General features: G+C 39.2%; 1 protein-coding gene across 1 annotated transcript in view; it reads left to right on the forward strand.

Moving 5' to 3' along the window:
* Positions 1-8,316: 8,316 nt before the first annotated feature.
* Positions 8,317-20,174, forward strand: part of LOC111141672 (ubiquitin protein ligase E3 component n-recognin 3 (putative)) — a 246,766-nt gene continuing 234,908 nt past the window's right edge. The window contains exon 1 of the mRNA XM_022494416.1: positions 8,317-8,864. Within this exon, the coding sequence (XP_022350124.1) occupies positions 8,317-8,864 (548 nt within the window). The remainder of the gene's footprint in view (positions 8,865-20,174) is intronic.

Consider the following 20,174-nt stretch of genomic DNA (forward strand, 5'->3'; position numbering starts at 1 on the left):
TGTACAACATATATAAACAAATTGTAGATGAACAGCTCCCTGAACAAGTGACTATAATGAACCAATCTGTAGAAACATCATCAGCGCCCCCAAAGCATCCACCTCATGCTCCCTTCCAGTCACTCACCTGCCCACCTTCCCAAAGGCCATCACTATCCTGACTTTTAACACCAGAGATGAATTTTGCTGGGTTTCTTTTTTTACTTTATGTAAGTAGAACCATACTACATCAGATTTCTTTAATTCAACAGTATGTTTGTAAGAGTCATCCATGTTTGCTCATTTTCAATGCCGTATAATAGCCCATTATATGAATATACTATAATCTACTTATTTTTTTAATTATTTATTTATTTATTTGACAGACAGAGATCACAAGTAGGCAGAGAGGCAGGCAGAGAGAGAGAGGAGGAAGCAGGCTCCCTGCAGAGCAGAGAGCCCGATGTGGGGCTCGATCCCAGGACCCCGGGATCATGACCTGAGCCGAAGGCAGAGGCTTTAACCCACTGAGCCACCCAGGCACCCCTCTAATCTACTTATTTTAATGTTGATAGATATTTAGATTGGTTCAGATTTAAAATGAGGACTTAGTTTACATAAAATGCACAAATCTTGACCGTACAGTTTGATGAAATGTGAATAACATATATCACATAAACACCACCTCAAGTAACTGATCTTAATGATTTCCACTATTCAGCCTAATAAATTACCTTCTGCTCCTTATGGGTCAATTGCTGCCATCCCACAGGCAACCACTATTCTAATTTCAATCATCATGGCTTACCTGGGCTTATTACAAAACTTCACATAAATGGAGTCATGCATATACAATTTTTTGTGTTTGCCTTCTTTCACTTACCATAAAGATTTTCAGATTCATCTTTTATTTTTTATTTATTTTATTTATTTTTTAAATAGTTTATTTATTTATTTGACAGACAGAGATCACAAGTAGGCAGAGAGGCAGGCAGAGAGAGAGAGGAGGAAGCAGGCTCCCGGCGGAGCAGAGAGCCCGATGTGGGGCTCCATCCCAGGACCCTGGGATCATGACCTGAGCCGAAGGCAGCGGCTTTAACCCACTGAGCCACCCAGGCGCTCCCTCAGATTCATCTTTGATGTATCTTCTTATTGCTGAGTAGTGTTTTACCATATGAATATACCATGATTTGTTTATATTCATTTGTTGATGGACATTTGTTTCTAGTTTTTTGCTAATATGAATAATGCTACTATGAACATTCTTGCATACTTTTTTCCTGGATATATCTGTTCTTGTTTCTCTTAAATGTAACTTTTGGATCATTGAGTAGTGTATGTTCAACTTTATAAGAAACCATTGAACTCTTCCAAAGTGGCTGAACCATTTTGCCCTCCTACTGGCACTCATAGTTCCAGGAGCTCAGCATCCTCACCAATATATGGCATAATCAATCTTTAAAGTGTTAGCCCTTCTCTTGGGTGTATAGTAGACACTCAATACAATTTTGACTGGCATTTCCCTGATTACTAATGAGTACTTACTTCTTTTGTTCATTTGTTAACTGGATTATCTCCTTTATCTCCTTTTTTGAAGTGTCTATTGAAGTCTCTTGCCCATTATTCTATTGGGATGACTGTCATTCCCTTGTTGCTTTGTAGGAATTTTCTATATATTCTAGATGGATATCCTTTTTGGGTTAGACATGTTGCAGATATTCTCTCCAACTCTGTAACTTGCCTATTTTACTCTTAATGATATCTTTTTTTTAAACCAGCTTTTAAAGGTATAATTCACATACCATTCAATTCACCTATTTAAAGTGTACAATTCAATGGTTTTGCCATATTACATTATTAACTTTTAAAAATCATGGTAAAATATATATAACAAAATGCCATTTTAACCATTTTTAAGGATACAATTCAGTGGCAATAATTATGTTCATAATGTTGTTCAGCCATCATCACTATCTATTTCCAATACTTTTTTATCACCTCAAACAGAAATTTTATAACTCTTGGGCACCTGGGTGGCTCAGTCAGTTCAGTGCCTGCCTTCAGCTCAGGTCATGATCCCAGAGTCCTGGCATCCAGTCCCACATCAGGCTCCCTGATTAGTAGGGAGTCTGTTTCTCCTCCTAACACCTGTCCCTGCTTATGATTTCTCTCTCTCTCTCTCTCATTCTCTCTCTCAAATAAATTAAATCTTTAAAAAATTTTTTGGTAACTCTTAATGATCCCTTTTAATGAATAGAAATTTAAAAATTTTAAATTTACTAATTTTGTCAGCCAGTCTTTTCTTTTGTGGTTAGTATTTTTTGTGTCCATTAAAAAATGTTTGCTCACTCCAAGATCAGAGGTAATAATAATTGTAGCAATAGTAATGTATTTGTGCATTAGGTTGTAATCAGAAGCATTGTATTCTATATGAATGATAACTCTGGAGTTGTGCCATGCCAGGCATGCCATGGATCATGTCTGTTTGCTATCCTCAGCTCTTGCAGAGAGCAACTGGTAGGGACTCAACAAATATTGCACTTATTTGTTGCATGAAAATGACAGTGGGCAAAGATGTTCTGTTCTTTAGTGGAGGTGCAGAGAAGGAAACTTTCTTCTGGTTTAAGAAAAAAAAGGAGGGAAAGAAAATTAGCACAATATATAATGGTATTAAATGATGATGAGAAAGACTCCAGAAGATTGTTAAGCATTTATAACCTTGGAAAAGTTGCACAGACCAATCTGTAGAGGAGCTAATATAGGTCAAACCCTTAATGCACAGTCATGCTTTTTTCCCAAAAATATTTCTAAAGCATGAGTTGAGAAACTTACTAAAAATGTCCTTGCTTCAATATTAAACAAATGAGAGAATCACAGTAAGCATAGTTGCAGGATTTTACAGGACTTAGATATTGAAGAAGGTAAGAAGGAAGGGAGAGAAGGGGTTGTTGGGGAGGGAGAGAAAGAGGAAGGGATGCAGTGAGAGAGGAGAAGGAAGAAAGGCACATGTAGGAACAATAAGTGATTTCTCTTCCAGGGTTTGTTCTTACGTTTTGACCTATGAAATAAAGGGTATCATTGCTGCTAGTAAAATGGGGCCTAATAATAATAATAATTACCTTTCAGGGTTGTGAGTATTAAATGTGATCAGGCAGAATTTCTTGGCTACAGTAGACACAATCTTTCTTACGGTGTGAATTTTAACAGTTGTGATTAGAGCTGGTGAACTTGCTGTGCACCTAGAGAAAAGCCTGGTGTGTTTATATGGGAGCCAGGCAGAAATTTAGAAGTTACTATTGTGGTAGGCATCTTGTATGTGTGTATTTCTAGCAGGTATCTCTTCCTCTTCTTTCTGGTCATAAAGGTGGCATGGGCCATCAGCTGGGTCAGTCAGAGTTCTTCCTCTGGGTTTTAAGTGGATCTGGCAGAGAAGAGATCCGTTTTCTCTGTTGTGAAGTTGTGGAGATATGATCTAGAGCTGGGGCTGGGGAGGCTCATGCACATAAGCTGTTGGAGACAGTGGAGCCCATCCTAAGAGCTGAGGGTGCATCAGGTTCATTCCCCTCTTCCCTCCATTGTTTATATCATCTAATATTATCCTCTTTTTGGCTTAAGGTAATTCAAGGACTTTCAAACAGAAAGTCTTGATAAATACAAAAGCAACTTTGGAGAGTTTCTATTATTTTGTTATTTCTCTGTTAAGGGTCTCCAGTTTTGGAAGCAATTGGGTCATCTATCATTTGTAGCTTTTTAACCTTATCTGTGTGGTTTATTTTAATTTGAAAAGCCAATTTAAGAAGCATCACAAGATTCTTCTTCACATTAATTAAGATGGAATACATAAAAATGCAGTTCTTCAGGTACTATTTTGTGGCTTTCTGTAACAGCAGTATGTTGCTTTATTCATTCAACGTCCTCAGTAGAGTAACAGTAGCATTTAATGAAGTATAGCATTTAAGTAGTACAGAGTTTTCAGCTGCATTTCAATCTGGCTTTCCCTCATGGAAATATGATCCTTGTAGGAATTCCCCATGACACAGCACAGTGATTTGAGAGGTAATTTAGAAGAAGAGTTTTTATATTACACTCATGCACTGAGAGAGAAAAATGTCAGACTTTCTGAATCCAAATGATAGAAGTCCCAAACATTCTAGGAGATGCAAGGATTTGAGAGCTTATCATACTCATTTTAAAAGCTAAAGCAGTAAAATAGTTTGTACCTGGACAGAAACTTGATTTTTTTCATTCATCTCAAACAATAACTAATACTACTGATTACTATTATTATTTTAAACTGTTTTATTGAGGTATAGTTTCATACCATAAAATCCACCTGTTTTTAGAGTAAAATTCAGTGATTTTTAGCAAATTACATAGTTGTGCAACCATCACCCCAACGAACTTTAGAATGTTTCCGTCATCCCAAAAAGATACCTTATATCCATTTGCAGTCACTCCCTGTTTTTTACCCACCAGCTCCAGACAACCATTTTCTGTCTCTACTTTCTGTCTCTATACATTCGTCTTTTCTGGACAGTTCATGTAAATGTGTAATATAGTATTCATCCTTTGTGTCTGACTTCCTTCTTTGGCAAAACATTTTTAGAAGTTTATTCATTTTGTTTATCCATTTACAAATTCATAGACCTTTGGATCATTTCCAATTTTAGGGGACTATTATGAATGATACTGGTATGAATACTTACATCTAAGTCTTTGTGTGGATATGTAGTGTAGATTCTCTTGGGTAGATTCCTAGGAGTGGAAATGCAGGGGTCAATGATAAATTTTTTTACTATTTAATTTAATTTAATTTTTTTAAAGATTTTATTTATTTATTTGACAGAGAGAGATCACAAGTAGGCAGAGAGGCAGGCAGAGAGAGAGGAAGGGAAGCAGGCTTCCTGCTGAGCAGAGAGCCCAATGTGGGACTTGATCCCAGGACCCTGAGATCATGACCTGAGCCGAAAGCAGCAGCTTAACCTACTGAGCCACCCAGGCGCCCTTAATTTAATTTAATTTTTGTTTGAAGTAGGCTCCACACCCAGTGAGGGCTTGAACTCAAGATCAAGCCTTGAGATCAAGAGTTGCATGATCTATGGACTGAGACAACCAGGAACCTCTCATTTTTTTTTTTTTTAAAGAGTATAGTTGATGCACAATGTTACATTAGTTTCAGGAGTACAACTTAGTGATTTGATTCAAGTTTATACATCATGCTTTGTTCACTACAAGTATAACTATCATCTGTCCCATGACATTACTATTACAATATCCTTGACTGTATTCATTATGATTTGCTTTTTTTCCATGACTTACTCATTCCATAACTGGAGGATTGCATCTAACGCTCCCCCTCACCCATTTTGCCCATCCCTTCAACCCCCTTCCCTCTGGCAGCCATCAATTTATTCCCTGTATTTATATGTCTGATTCTTGTTTATTTATTTATTTATTTATTTTTTAGTTTCATTTATGAGTGGAATCATATGGTTTTTGTCTTTCTCAGTCTGACTTACTTCAGTTAGTATAATTACTTCTTGGTCTATCCATGTTATTTTTTCTCCATATCCTTGACAACATTTGTTATTATCTTTTGATTATTGCCATTCTAGTGGATAGTATAGTGATATCTTATAGATGTAATTTTCCTTAATGATTAATGATGCTGAGTATCTTTTCTAAGTCTATTAGCCATTTATATATCTTCTAAATGTCTGTTCACATATTCGGCCCATTTTCTGATTGGTTTACTTATATTCTTAATATTATCAGTTATTTTTTAATGGTTCTTTGATTTTGAACAGGTCTGATATCATCATATCCAGTATAAGTGGGAAATTTGGCAAATGTCTGGATTTCTGTACATGTGCTGCAATGTTTATGTGACTGAAATACAGGTTAGTATTTAAGTTTTGTTATTTTTGTACAGCAAAAAAGAGGCACTGGTTGGATTTTGTGGATGTTTCCAGAAATCCCAGACTGCCTTAACCCATAAGCATTGACTGGTGAACGCACACTAGTTCTACCTTAGTTTGAAATGTTCCTGGAATTTACTTGGTTTATAATTTGGTGACTCATAAAGAGAGTTATTGAGCAATTTTGAATTAATTATCACTGCTTAATGATTATTATGACATGCTTTATTAATGTAGAAGGTCAGGATATGTAAAATAGTATGTTTTGTGTTTAATTCATTTAAAATACAGGGTTATGGATTGTAAATACTCTTTTCTACTTCCTTGGATTATTTCTCCTATAGTTTTATTTTTTTCATTCTTGGTTGTCCTCTGTAATATGTTACTAAGTTCTTTGTATAACACAGCCAGCTGTCTGGAAGTAAGCTGTGGAAACTTTAATAAGCTGTAGATTTTTAGTTCTGGAAGGATCATTAATAATAATCTCCCTCAAGGTTCAGATTTCATTAGATAGGGAAGTATAACCTCTGGACATTTTGATTACTTAGGTCTGAGATGGTTCATGGGAATCTGTTTTTGTGCGTAGAGCTTCTGGTGATTCTTAGGGATCAGGCAGGTTTGGAAAATACTGGTGTGGTCGTTAAGAGCAGGGCTTTTGGAATCAGATGGATCTGGATATAAGTCAACATTTCATTTAATTGCCAGCTGTGGGTTTTGGGGCACATAAATCATCTCCTGAAGTTTGTTTTTTTCTTTTCTTTCTTTCTTTTTTTTTTTTTAAAGATTTTATTTATTTATTGGACAGAGAGATCACAAGTAGGCAGAGAGGCAGGCAGAGAGAGGAGGAAGCAGGTTCCCCGCTGAGCAGAGAGCCTGATGCGGGGCTCCATCCCAGGACCCTGGGATCATGACCTGAGCCGAAGGCAGAGGCTCAACCCACTGAGCCACCCAGGCACCCCAGAAGTTTGTTTTTTTCTATTAACAGTACTTACCTCATCAAATTATTGAGAGGATTAAATGAAATAACATATATAAAGAGCAGGGCCCATAAAAATATGTAGCAAATATTATCTATTATAAGTATGTTCTATTTAACAATAATCGTACAAATACTTGAACATTTATGTCCCATAATGAAGAAGACTCATTCCTTGCCCTTAGGAAATTTACCAATTAGTAGTGAGGTGAAGATGAGATTTTACAGTAAAGGCAGTAAGTTATATCATTAAGTGGTGCCTGGCTGATTCAGTTGATAGAACATGTGATTCTTAAACTTGGGGTGCTGTTTGAGCCCACCTCCACTGTAGAGTTTAAAAAAAAAAGTTGTATCATCAAGTAAGTTAAGAGCCATTCTTTTGAAGAAAAGAAATTACATAAGTAGACTGGGCTAGATTAAACTGCAGGGTGAGCGAGTGGAATGGAGTGGTGTGGGAACTAGGAACAATAAAGGACCAGAGGCAGGAAATGATAAAGCCTCATAAAACAGTGAACAGTCCCATTGGTCTCTTTCATATGGCAAACCTGGAGTAGTGTCAGGAGATAAGGACCGAAAGATATGTGGGTTTTGGGGGGCGCTTGAGTGGCTCAGTCGGGTAAGCATCTGCCTTCTGCTCAGGTCATGATCTCAGGGTCTTGGGACAGAGTCCTAGCAGGTATCCCTGCACAGCGTGAGCATGATTCGCCCTCTGCCCTCTCCCCCCACGCATACGTGGGTGTGTTCGATCTCTCTCTGAAATAAGTAAATAGAATCTAAAAAATTAAAAAAAAAGAGAAAAGTGGGTGTTTGAGAGAAGATTTAAGGAGCTTACCCCCCCCACCGCCGCTGAAGACTTTGAACAGAATGATAGTAAGAATGTAGTGTACTTTAATCATCTAAAAAATGTACTTTAGATTAACCTGATAACAATGTGAGGGTAAGAATTGATATAGGGGGAAAATTAGGAGTTTGCTTCAACAGTAATAGTGATTCAGTAGTAATTAAGGGTTAATGACAATGGGAATCTACATCTCAAAACGAAATGCAAATGCTTAAAATACATCTGAAAGATGCTCTGTTTAATTCCTATAGTCCAGGTAAATAAAGAAAAAAATGTCCATATTAAAGATTTTTCATATGGTCCATACTAAAGTTGTCCATATTTATTTATTTTTTTTAAAGGCGGGTCCCTTATCTCAGTAGCTCTCAACTTTGGGAGTCAAGAGGAGGGTAAAGGACCCAAAGAGCACCCACGAGAGAGGGGCGGGGAGCAGGCCCCAAAGCCCGAGGGGGCGTGTGCAGGGGCGGGGACGCGGACGGAGGTGCGCGGCGACTCCGCGGTATCGCGAGAGTTGGGCGGGCCGAGCAATCGCAGCAGTCAATTCCCCCACCCTCCCGGGAGGAGCCGCCGGCCCTGGGCTCTCCAAATTCTGAGCTCTCATCATGGCGGCGGCGGCGGCCGCGGCGGCCGTCGGGGGGCCGCAGCCGCCCCAACCCGAGCTGCCCGCGCCTGGGCTGGCCGTGGACAAGGCGGCCACCGCGGCGCACCTGAAGGCGGCCCTCAGCCGGCCGGACAACAGGGCAGGTGCTGAGGAGCTACAGGCGCTGCTGGAGCGGGTGCTGAGCGCCGAGCGGCCGCTGACCGCGGCTGCGGACGGCGAGGAGGCGGCGGCAGCCGGCGGCGGGGGCGGTCCGGGGGCGGCCGAGGAGGAGGCTCTGGAGTGGTGTAAGTGCCTTCTGGCGGGCGGCGGAGGCTACGATGAGTTCTGCGCGGCGGTGCGGGCCTACGACCCCGCGGCGCTCTGCGGCCTGGTCTGGACAGCCAACTTTGTGGCCTACCGCTGCCGGACGTGCGGCATCTCCCCCTGCATGTCGCTGTGCGCGGAGTGCTTCCACCAGGGTGACCACACCGGACACGACTTCAATATGTTCCGCAGCCAGGCTGGGGGTGCCTGTGACTGCGGGGACAGCAACGTGATGCGGGAGAGTGGGTGAGTGGAGCCCTCCTCCGGGGCGGGGGGCACCGCGGGCGGCTCCAGCCGGGTCTGGGGAGGCCTGGAGAGGGGGGAAGGCTGGGAGCCGACCCTGAGCTGTCAGGGGAAGGAGTGGGGGAGGGTGCAGCCGCATGGGGATGGAGGTGACTGAGCTGTCAGCGGTGGAGAGGGAATGGGGAGAGGGGAGAGCGGAGAGCGTGTTTACCGAGCGAGGCTGTGAATTTTCGGGGAAGCCAGGGCGAGTGAGTGGTAGCGACAGAAGAACCAGTGCGTGGGGTAGGAGGGGAAGGAGGAGCAGAAGATTCTTGGGGAATCTGGTGTCGAGCTGTCAGTTGTGCACTTATTGGGAAAAGCTTTAAAGCTGCCAGGTTCTTTGGGAAGAAAATGATGTGATTTGGATTGACTGGGAGGGGGATGGTATTGGGGACCGAATTAGGTCGCAGGATCGTAAGAGTCGGGGAGGTGGTCTTGCAGCTGCAGGGGAAGACAGCTTGGGTGGAAGGACTTCTGAACTGTCAGTGTGTCTGTCTGTCAGTATCGGCGAAGGAGCTCTAGAGCTTATGAGGGTTGAGGGAGGAGGGAAGGGGAGGGGCCTGCGTGAAAAGTGACTGTTGAGCTGTCAGCGGAGTATTTGGTGTGCTGGAATGACATCTAGAATTGGGCTACTGAACAGTCGTTATAGAACACACTACATACCAGAAGAACAAACAAAACACTGAGCGAATTAGGAATCAAGTATTAGGTCTTCTCCAGCTAAAAGGGCACTTTATTCACTGACTATTATGTGAACGTCTATCTAAAAAGGAGACAGTCAACAAATGCTTTTTTGATAGGATCAGTGTACCAGGGTGTTGGGACTTAGGACAAAAGGCATTTCAGAGATTGCAGTGAGTTAAAGAGTTGGTGCATGTAGTGTTTTGGCATGGATCATGTTATCAATATCTGGGGAAGTCCTGGGAAAAGAAAACTTGTTGAAAGAGAGGACATTTTGGCTGGGCAATAGTTGAAAGAATGTTAGCAAAACCAGTTATTCAAATTTTAATATTTTCTGGTCTTATAATTAATAATAGAGCATACTCCTTTTAGAAAGGGTCACTATTTTCTTCTTTGGAGTACTTGTAGGTTACTGTTACTACGGAATGTTTGTATCTACCAGGTGCAGGCAAGGCTCCTGGGATATTAAAAATGAACAAGACATTGACTTACCTCCTAAGCGGCTTAGGCTACAGTAGAAAATGATAAATTCTTTAAATACTCTGGGAGTTAGAGGAGGCTTCTCTGCAGAGTGAGTACGAAAAAGGCTTCAGAAAAGAGGTATTTTGAGCTTGTAACTAGTACCACTACTACTACTACCAACAACAGTGGTAGTAGTAATTGCAGCCAATATTTGAGAACTAAAATGTATTCCGTACACTTAAAAATACTTAAAAAATTAATATTTGAATAGGCAAAATATTCATGTAGCCAAAAAAGCAAAAGAGAAAAAATAAAAAGATGCACAGTTCGAAGTTTCCCTCCCATCCTGCCTTTCATCTGCCCAGTTCCTTCTCACTGTTACTACTTTCTCTTAGTGTAAAAACAAACAAGGATGAATATGTATTTTGATTATTGTTTCTTTTTATACAAAAGGTAATGTAACATCTTGCATTTTTCACTTACCAAGCACTTACCAAGAGGTTTTTCCATGTCGATAAATCAGTGTACTCACTCTACTTAAAAAAAAAAAAAAAAAAAATCTGCTGTATAGTGTTCATTTTCATGAGCCAGTGAAGGGGCAGAGAGAGAGAGAGAGAGAGAGAGAGAGAGAGAGAATGAATGTTAAGCAGTCTCCATACCCAGCGCAGAGCCCACTGTGGGGCTCTATCTCATGACCCTGAGATTATGACCTAAGCTGAAATCAAGAGTCAGAGGTTTAACCAGTTGAGCCACCCAGGTGTCCTGCCACTCTGTTTATCATCATTTTTGATATTTGACATTTGGGTTTCCAGTATGAAATAAAAAACCTGGTATACCTGTCTTTTTTTTTTTTTTTTTTTAAGATTTTATTTATTTATATGACAGAGAGAGAGACAGAGTGGGAACATAAGCAGGGGGAGTGGGAGAGGGAGAAGCAGGGTTCCTGCCAAGCAGGGAGCCCGAAGTCGGGCTCCTTTCCAGGACCCTGAGATCATGATCTGAGCCGAAGAAGGCAGAGGCTTAACAACTGAGCCACCCAGGCGCTCCCCCACTTTTTTTTTTAAAGATTTTATTTACTTGAGAGAGAGTGAGCAGGGGCAGGGGCAGAGGACCAGGGAGAAGCAGACTCCCTGCTGAGCGGGGAATTGGGGGCCCTGTGGGGCTCCATCTCAGGACCGGAGCTGAAGGCAGCTGCTTAACGATTGAGCTACCCAGGTGCCCCATACCTGTCTTTTTACACCTGTGCAAAAATATCAGTGAGATAAATGCTCAGTGGTGGGATTTAAAATTGCCCTCCATAAGGCTGAGTACTAAGCAAAGTATCAGACTTTCTGTGTTCCAATAGCCCCATCAAAAGAGTGTTATTAACACTCTGGATTTTTATCCATCTGTGTGGTAAACAGTGGTCAAATATTAACTGCTTTACAATATGTAACTCATTTAATCTTCAACAAATCTGAGATTGTTACTGTCATTATTCCCATGATACAGAAGAGGAAAGTGGGGCACAGTTTTAAAAAAACTTGCTCAGGATTATACAGGTAGTAAGCTACTGCTATCCTTCTGGCTCCAGAGAGTGACAGCTCAACATTTCTCTCTACTGCCTCTACAAATAGCATTCCTACTGAGTACCTCTGTTCAATACTGTGTTTTTGTCCTTTTTTTTTTTTTTTTTAATATGCCATTCCTATTTGGGCCTTTGTTTCTTTTTCTTCTTAAAGACCTAAAAAAGGGGTGCCTGGGTGGCTCAGTCATTGGGCGTCTGCCTTTGGCTCAGGCCATGATCCCAGGGTCCTGGGATCCAGCCCTACAGTCAGGCTCCCTGCTCAGTGGGAAGCCTCCTTCTCCCTCTTCTGCTTCCCTTGCTTGTGCTCCCTCTCTGGCTGTTTCTCTCTGTCAAATAAATAAATACATTCTTAAAAAACAACACAAAACAAAACACCTAAAAAAATATTTTTTTAAGAGGGATTTTAAAATGGGAATTGGAGGGGCACCTGGGTGGCTCAGTGGGTTAAAGCCTCTGCCTTCGGCTCAGGTCATGATCCCAGGTCCTGGGATCTAGCCCCGCATTGGGCTCTCTGCTCGGCCGGGAGCCTGCTTCCTCCTCCCTCTGCCTGCCTCTCTGCCTACTTGTGATCTCTCTCTGTCAAATACGTATTAAAAAAAAAAATCTTTAAAATGGGAATTGGAACAATCCTTTATTGATATTTAGACATTTTTACTTCTTAAACGAAGTTAGCATTTGGGACCCCTAAAGAGGGGGAAAGTAGGAAATAATACTGACTCTTTCCTGAATTTTGGAATACAGTCGTAATAATCAGGTTGGTCTGCATGAGTTGTAGGTCTGATCTCAATTGTGATGCTTCCGTGTAGGAGCGGAAATATCTCAGTGTTTCTTTGAAGGTACTCATGCAGGGCGCATGCTCATCTTATAGCACTTGCCTTTACTGACATCTGGTAGATTCTTATTTTTTCCCTAGCCTGGCAGCCCTCTGTGAATTGATACATAGTAAATAATTCTTATTGCCTATCTGAAATGCAGAGGTATTGCCTGTATGTGCCAGCAGTTGCCATGTCCAATTTCATAAAAGAGAAGAATAAACAAGAAATGTATTGTGGCCATGTGAAAATTCTGGAATTTTTACAACTCTTTGGGTTAGAAAGAATAATTCTGGGCTACACACCTAATCGAATGCCTGGAGAGACATAGGTGATGTTAGCCAATAGTGCAGGATAAAAGGCTGCCTCGGGAACCTTTTCAGGACTAGAAATATCAACAAATTATAGTAGTGTTTCTGCCGGGCAAACTGGACTACCGTGGCTTGGACAGAATACACTTAACTTTTCTCAGTTTTTGATATTTCTTAAAATCCTTTTAGATTCCTAAGAATTGAAGACATGTTGTTTTTGGGGTTGTTGTTGTAACTGCAATAGAAATTTTTAAATACCACTGTTCAGTAAATTTTTAAGGAAGGATTCTATTTTCTCTGTATCTGCTTTCTTAGAAAACCTGCTGTGCCTTAATCCTTTTCCCAAGTGTCTGTTGTGGTAGAATGTGTAATTGGAGATGGGGAAGAATGTTGAATCTGCCACAACCTATATTACTATTTAATTTTCATATTTATAATTATAAAAATATAGGGGGAGGATTTAGTTATTTTTGTAGTGGTATTGATATGGTATGGAAATATTAACAGATATACAAACCAAAGGAAGAAAACAATTGGAAGTTTTTTTTTTGTGGGGGTGCCTGGGTAACTCAGCTGGTTAAGTGTCTGCCTTCAGCTCTGGTCATGTGTCTGCCTTCAGCTCTGGTCATGATCCTGGAGTCCCAGGATCGACTTCTACATTGGGCTCCCTGCTCAGCAGGAAGTCTGCTTCTCCCTCTGACCACCCCCACCCCAATCTTGTGCTCTCTCTCTCTCACTCTCTCTTAGATAAATAAAATCTTAAAAAAAAATTCATTTGTGGGATGAAATCACAAAGGGTATGGAAACTAGATATTAATAACTGTATGTATAACAGTGTAATTTTGCCACTAATGAATAAATGCAGTCATTGTCAAAAATGGTTGATGGATGGATAAATTTAAAAAAATGAAAAATCTAAAATAATATCTGATTGTTTTGGGGTTCTGATGCTAACCAGAAGTTGGAATTTTAACCATAGTTCTCAAATTTTGGTGCAGAGGATGATCATTTTTATGTTCTATCCTGTATTTATAGTTTTTTTTTTTTTTTTTGCCTCCTTGCTTGTTCTCTCTCACAGATTCTAAGCTTTTTAAAAAATAGGAACCTTATCTTGCTGTTAATCAGAGGCCAGCATAATCTCTTGCTCTTAGTAGGTGCTTAGCAAATTGGATGAATTAAATTGAATTAAATTGGATAAAATTGTGGCTCTTATACCTGAAAATCTGCCTCGAGAGTACATTGGTTTAGTTATTCATTGTTTGATTATAAATTGATTATTTATTGATTATTAAACCCATAGCATCTTTTTTGAGAGTGCTTTGGGGATAATTTCTTTTTTTAATTTCAAAAGTAATACATATTGGTTACAACATAAAAATAAGTGGAGGGTGACCTACATGACTTAGGCAGTTAAGTGTCTGCCTTCGGTTTGGGTCATGATCCCTCTGTACTGCTCATGCTTTCTCTCTCTCAGATAAAATAAGTGGATAAAGTAAAAAGTAAGAGTTCCTCTTTCCTCCATCCCTCTCCTCAGTGACAGATTTCCCTTATTTTCTTTGAAGCTTAGCTATATATTTAAAAGACATTCATTACAATTTGCAACTGCATTTATAGCTCTTCTGTTGTGGGAAATTTTTAGGCTTATTTGGTCTGTGGCAGTGCCAGAAATGAAAGCAGTGAATATTTGCTTAAATAGTGTCATACTCTTCTGTACTTGGCTTCCCCCCCCCCATTAACATAATTATTGGACACTGTCACTTATTAGTGCACATAGAAACTTTTTTTTTACAGTTAAATTTTATTTCATTGCACTCATATTTTTTCCCTGTGATTTATGCTGTCATTTACCTACTGATAGATGTTTAAATTGTTTCCAGTCTTGGACTATTATAAACGTTGTTGCAGTTGTATGCTTGTATACACTTCTTTGTATTTGTGTGTGAGCACGTGGGTGAGGATAAATTCCTAGAAGTTATTTTCTTGGTTAAAGAAAATGTGCATTTCAAACTTTATTTATTTATTTATTTATTTATTTGACAGATAGAGATCACAAGTAGGCAGAGAGGCAGGCAGAGAGAGAGGAGGAAGCAGGCTCCCCACTGAGCAGAGAGCCTGATGTGGGGCTCGATCCCAGGACCCGGGGATCACGACCTGAGCCGAAGGCAGAGGCTTAACCCACTGAGCCACCCAGGCGCCCCTGCATTTTAAACTTTGATAGAGCCCTCTAAAGACATGAATTTACACTCTACCAACAATGAATGAGAGAGCACGTTTCTCCACATCTTGGCCAATATACATGGTGTTACAGTATTTAATCTTTGTTACTCTCTTAAGTGAGAAGAGATATATTGTTTCATTTATTACCCCTCCCCCACCATTGCCCTTTCTTTCCAAACTGGAGTATTTTGAAGCAAATCTCAGCTATCTTATACTTTAATTTATAAATATTTGAGTATGTACCTCAGTAAAGAGATGTGAACTCTTAAAAATAAAACATAACCCAAGTGTTCATTGACACATGAATGGATAAGCAAAATGTGGTACATACATAAGATGGAACATTACCCAGCTTTTAAAAGGAATGGAGTTCAGACATATGCTAGTAGGGACAATCCTTGAAGACATTATGCTAAGTGAAATAAGCCAGACACAAAGGACAAATACTGTAAGATTCGATTTTTATGAGATACCTGCAGTAGTTTAATTTTAGAGACAGAAGGTAGAATGGTAGTTGCCAGGGGCTGGAGGGAGAGGGAAATGGGGAGTTATTGTGTAATGGGTACAGAGTTTCAATTTGAGACTATGAAAAAGTTCTTGAGATGGATTATGGTGTGACTCTTCTTAATATTACTGAACTGTAAGGTTAAAATGGTAAGTTTTATGTTATGTATATTTTATCACAATTAAAAGAACAACCACAGTACCATTTACCACACCTAAAATATTCACAATTATTTCTTAAAGTCTTCAAATATCCAGTGAATGTTCAGATTTTCCCAGTTGTTTCATGAATGAATTTTTAAAAAAGATTTTATTTAGTTATTTGACACAGAGAGAGACAGTGAGAATACAGTGGGAATACAGCCGGGGGGGGGGGGGGGGGGGGGAGGGGGGAAGGGGGGCCGGCCGGGCGGGGGGGGGGGAGCGGAAGAGGGAGAAGGGCGGCCTTCCTGCCCAGGGGGCTCGATCCCAGCACTCTAGGATCATGACCTGGGCTGAAGGCAGACACTTAATGATTGAGCCACCCAGGTGCCCCTCATGAATGATTTCTTAGGGTTGATTTAGAATTAGGATTCAAACAATGTCCTCATATTGTATTTGGTTTTTATATCTCTTAGGACTTTTCTATGTTAAACCCCATTCAATACCCTCCTCTTTTTCTTTTTGGTGTTTTTGTTTTGTTTTGTTTTGTTTTGTTTTGTTTTTTTGTTTTTTTTGTCTCTTCGATTTACTAGTTGAAGGAACCCACATTCTGGATATTACTGATTGCTTGTCTGAGATGTGAGGTTTAACTTATTCCTCTGCCCATTATTTCCTATAAACAAGTGGTTGGATCTAGAGTCTTGATCGAATTTTAGATTCTATTTTTTTGTTTTGTTTAGCAAGGAAATTTCATAATGTTTTTATACTTCCTGTTGGATCGTATCAGGAGCTGCAGAATGTTTCCTTCTCTCCTGTGGTTAATGGTAGGATTAATCAGTGGGCTCAGATTTGTCAGTGTGACCCATTTATTATAAAGTTACCTATCTTGTTAAAGATTTTAGTGGCTATTGGTTATTATTGTCCAGATCCATATATTTTTTTTAAACATTTTATTTATTTGACAGAGAGAGATGGAACACAAGTGGGGGAGTGGGAGAAGGAGAAGCAGGCTTCCCACTGAGCCGGGAGCCCGATGTGGGCCTCGATCCCAGGACCCTGGGATCATGACCTGAGCTGAAGGCAGACGCTTAATGACTAAACCACCCAGGCGCCACAGATCCATATTTTTATTAGGGTTTTCAAAATGGTGATATTCTAATTGTAGTAACCTTTCATATTCTACTGAGAGTTCTTTCTAGACTACTCTTAAAGTTTCAAGGATCACCTGTACTCACATGTGGCCTCTCTCTGCATTGGCAGCCTTATAATCTCCATTGCAGTGGGATCCTCCATTATTTCTTTAACTCACTATATATATTCCTGTCCTTGAGGTTTCATGTTGTATCTACTGCCGAGTCCGATGGCAAGTTTTGTCATGCTCATCTGTAGGGGCAACACTTTTGTAACATAAGTACAGTGTGAAACCATATTGCAGGATTTGATTTTCTGAATTATAACAATTTTTTTGTCATTTCTAGATTATATCTCTACAAATAAAAACTTTCAGTAAAGATTTGATGATAAAGGCCTGTGCCATACCAACTCTTTTATTTATATCCTCTCACACATATTTAGAGTTTAAGTACATTGGCTAATTGTATCGTATTTTGTGTTTATTGGTTTTGTAGGGAGGGTGTTAGAACTAATCTCTTAAATTATTTATGTGTGTATCTGTGTATTTACATGGATTACTTGTGAAATTTTCTTCCTTATGAATCTGGAATTTTCTCTACTGCAATATTCATCTAACTCAGGTCATGAATTCAAGCAAGTGAACATGACATTTCTCATGATTCAAGAGCTTGGAAGAAAGAGTTGAAGAAGTTTTTTGTTCTCTTTTTTGTGTTCATTTTAGTTTCTTTTTTTTCATTGCCAGTTTACCAGAAATAGTGTAGAGAGATTCTTAGTGTAGAAGATTCTACTTGAGCTGGAAGTATAATCTTTAGTTATCTTCATTATAATAAGGTTTAACTACAACACAGCAATTTGGAAGTCTTATTAGATAGTAATTATTTTTTCTAATCATTTTTATGTTATATAAAACCCATTAAAACTATTTTCAGGTATGAAACATTTTCAATACATAGAAAAGTACAAAAGTAATATAAAAGATACCTTTGTACTCACCGCTTAGATCACTAGATGTTCACCTTTTGCCCTATTTGCTATAGAGCTTTTTTTGACCAAAGAACTAAGGGTCATCTTCTCCCTTCCTTTTTCTTTCCCTCCCTAGGGGCTACCATTATCTTGAAATTCCTGTGTGAAAATCCATACATGTTTTGTACTTTTGCTACATTTAAACAATATATGATTGTTTTAGTGTTAAAATTGCACACAAATTATATGAATATTTTTGAAGCTTGCCTTTTTCACCTACCAAGTTACTGATATGGACTAGTTAATTCATTTTTAACGGCTACTAAGTATTCTGTGGTATGAGTAAACCATGGTTTGGCAATCTATTTCTTTGCTAAGGGACAATTAGATGCTTTACATTTTTTCATTGTTTCTGCAGGACAGCAGTAAACATTTTTGCATGTGTCTCTTTGTGTAGATATACTAGAATTTTTTAGGTTAGATTCCTGGGAGAGGGATTGCTAGGTCATAGAGTGCTAGTCTGCGTGCGTGTGCGCGCACACACACACACTCAGACACACACAGTTTAAATTTGCATTTTCCTGTTAGTAAAATTGAACATCTTTTCATGTTTTTAGGCCATTTGAGTTCTTCCTTTGTGAATTGCTGGTTCATATTCTTTGCCAGTTTTATGTTGGGTTTTGTGTTTTATATTACTGAGTTTTAGGACTACTATATCTATCTATCTATCTATCTATATATATATATACACACACACATATATATATATATATATATATATATATATATATTCTAGATACTGATCCTTGGTTATATAGAGTCCTAATTTCATCTTTTAGTCTGTGGCTTGTCTTTCCCCTCATAATATATCGTAGTGTAGCAAAAAGCTTTAAATAAAAAATGTAATTTTTCTTCTATAGTTTGTATTAGTTGTGTCTTTTATGTATTTATCTAAATATTTTATTTATTTATTTGACACAGAGAGAGAGAGAGTGAGAGAGTGAGTGCACAGACAGGTGGAGGGGCAGGCCTAGGGAGAAGCAGGCTCCCCGCTGAGCAGAGAGCTGGATGTGGGGCTGTTCCCAGGATACTGGGATTATGACCCTAGCCAAAAGCAGATGCTTAACCCACTGAGCCACCCAGGTGCCCCATTGTATTATTTGTGTCTTTTAAAAGCAATTCTCTCTACCTTAGTTTAAAAAATGCTGTCTGTTTTGTTGTAAAAGGTTAAGTTTTTGCATTTCATATTTAGGTCTTCAGTTCATTTAGATTTTTTTTTTTTAAAGATTTTTTATTTATTTGACACAGAGAGAGACAGACAGCGAGAGACAGAACACAAACAGGGGGGAGTGGGAGACTGAGAAGCATTTTCAATATTTTTCACTGAGCAGGAAGCCTGATGCGGTACTTGATCTCAGGACTCTGGGATCATGACCCGAGTACCCTGGGATCATGACCTGAGCTGCAGGCAGACACTTAACCAGGCCTGAGCCACTCAGGCACCCCTCATTTAGAATTTTTACATATGATGTGAGATTAAGATCTATTTTTTTTTCTTTTTCAATACATGGGGTCCAGTTGTTTTAGTACCATTTATTGAACAGTCTTTTTTTTTTTTTTTAATGTCCCTGTAAGGTAATTTTTTAAAAAAAGATTTTATTTATTTATTTGTCAGAGAGAGAGAGAGTGTGAGTGCATATGAGCACAAGCAGGGGGAGGGGGAGCAGCAGGCAGAGGGCAAGGAGCACAATGGGGGACTCCATCCCAGGAGCTGGGATCATGACCTGAGCCAAAAGCAGATGCTTAACTGACTGAACCATCCCCTCGTCCCTTGAACAGTCATTTTTCCCCCCTCCCTCAACCTGTAGTGCTACCTCTGTCATATATCAATTTCGTATGTGTGTCCTGAGCTCTCTGTTGTATTGGTATGTCTCTTGTAACAGTGTCATACTGCTTTAATTATTATAACATTAGAATAAATGTTGATATGGCAAGATTTCCCTTATTGCTCTTAAAAAGAATCTTGGCTATTCTTGGTCCCTAACTCTTTCAATTTGAATTTCAGAGTCAGCTTGTCAAATTCTTGGAAAATTTCTGTCAGATATTGATTGGAATCACATTTAATTTGAGGACATTGCAAAAGGAAATAGGAACAAGGATATTTGTTATAGTACCATTTGAAATTGGGAAAAATCAGAAACAGTGAGATTAGTAAATTGTGGGTTAATCATGCAGTAGAATACAATAGAATACATATATTGTTGTCTTTATAGTAGTATTTAGCTGCCTATCCCTGAGAGTAGTGTTTAATTTGTTTTTCCTTCCAGTAAAGTAATTTTCTCCATAAATTGCGTATCTTTTGTTAGATTTTTTCCCTGATACCTTATTTTTGAAAAAAAAAATTCCAATTTCTTTATTGCTTTTTATCCAGTATTTTATATTATAAACATTTTCAAATACTATTGAGCTTTTTAAGCAACCT

This window comes from Enhydra lutris, unplaced genomic scaffold (genome assembly GCF_002288905.1).
Source record: "Enhydra lutris kenyoni isolate GAN:26980312 unplaced genomic scaffold, ASM228890v2 scaffoldscaffold1, whole genome shotgun sequence".
Lineage (NCBI taxonomy): Eukaryota > Metazoa > Chordata > Mammalia > Carnivora > Mustelidae > Enhydra > Enhydra lutris.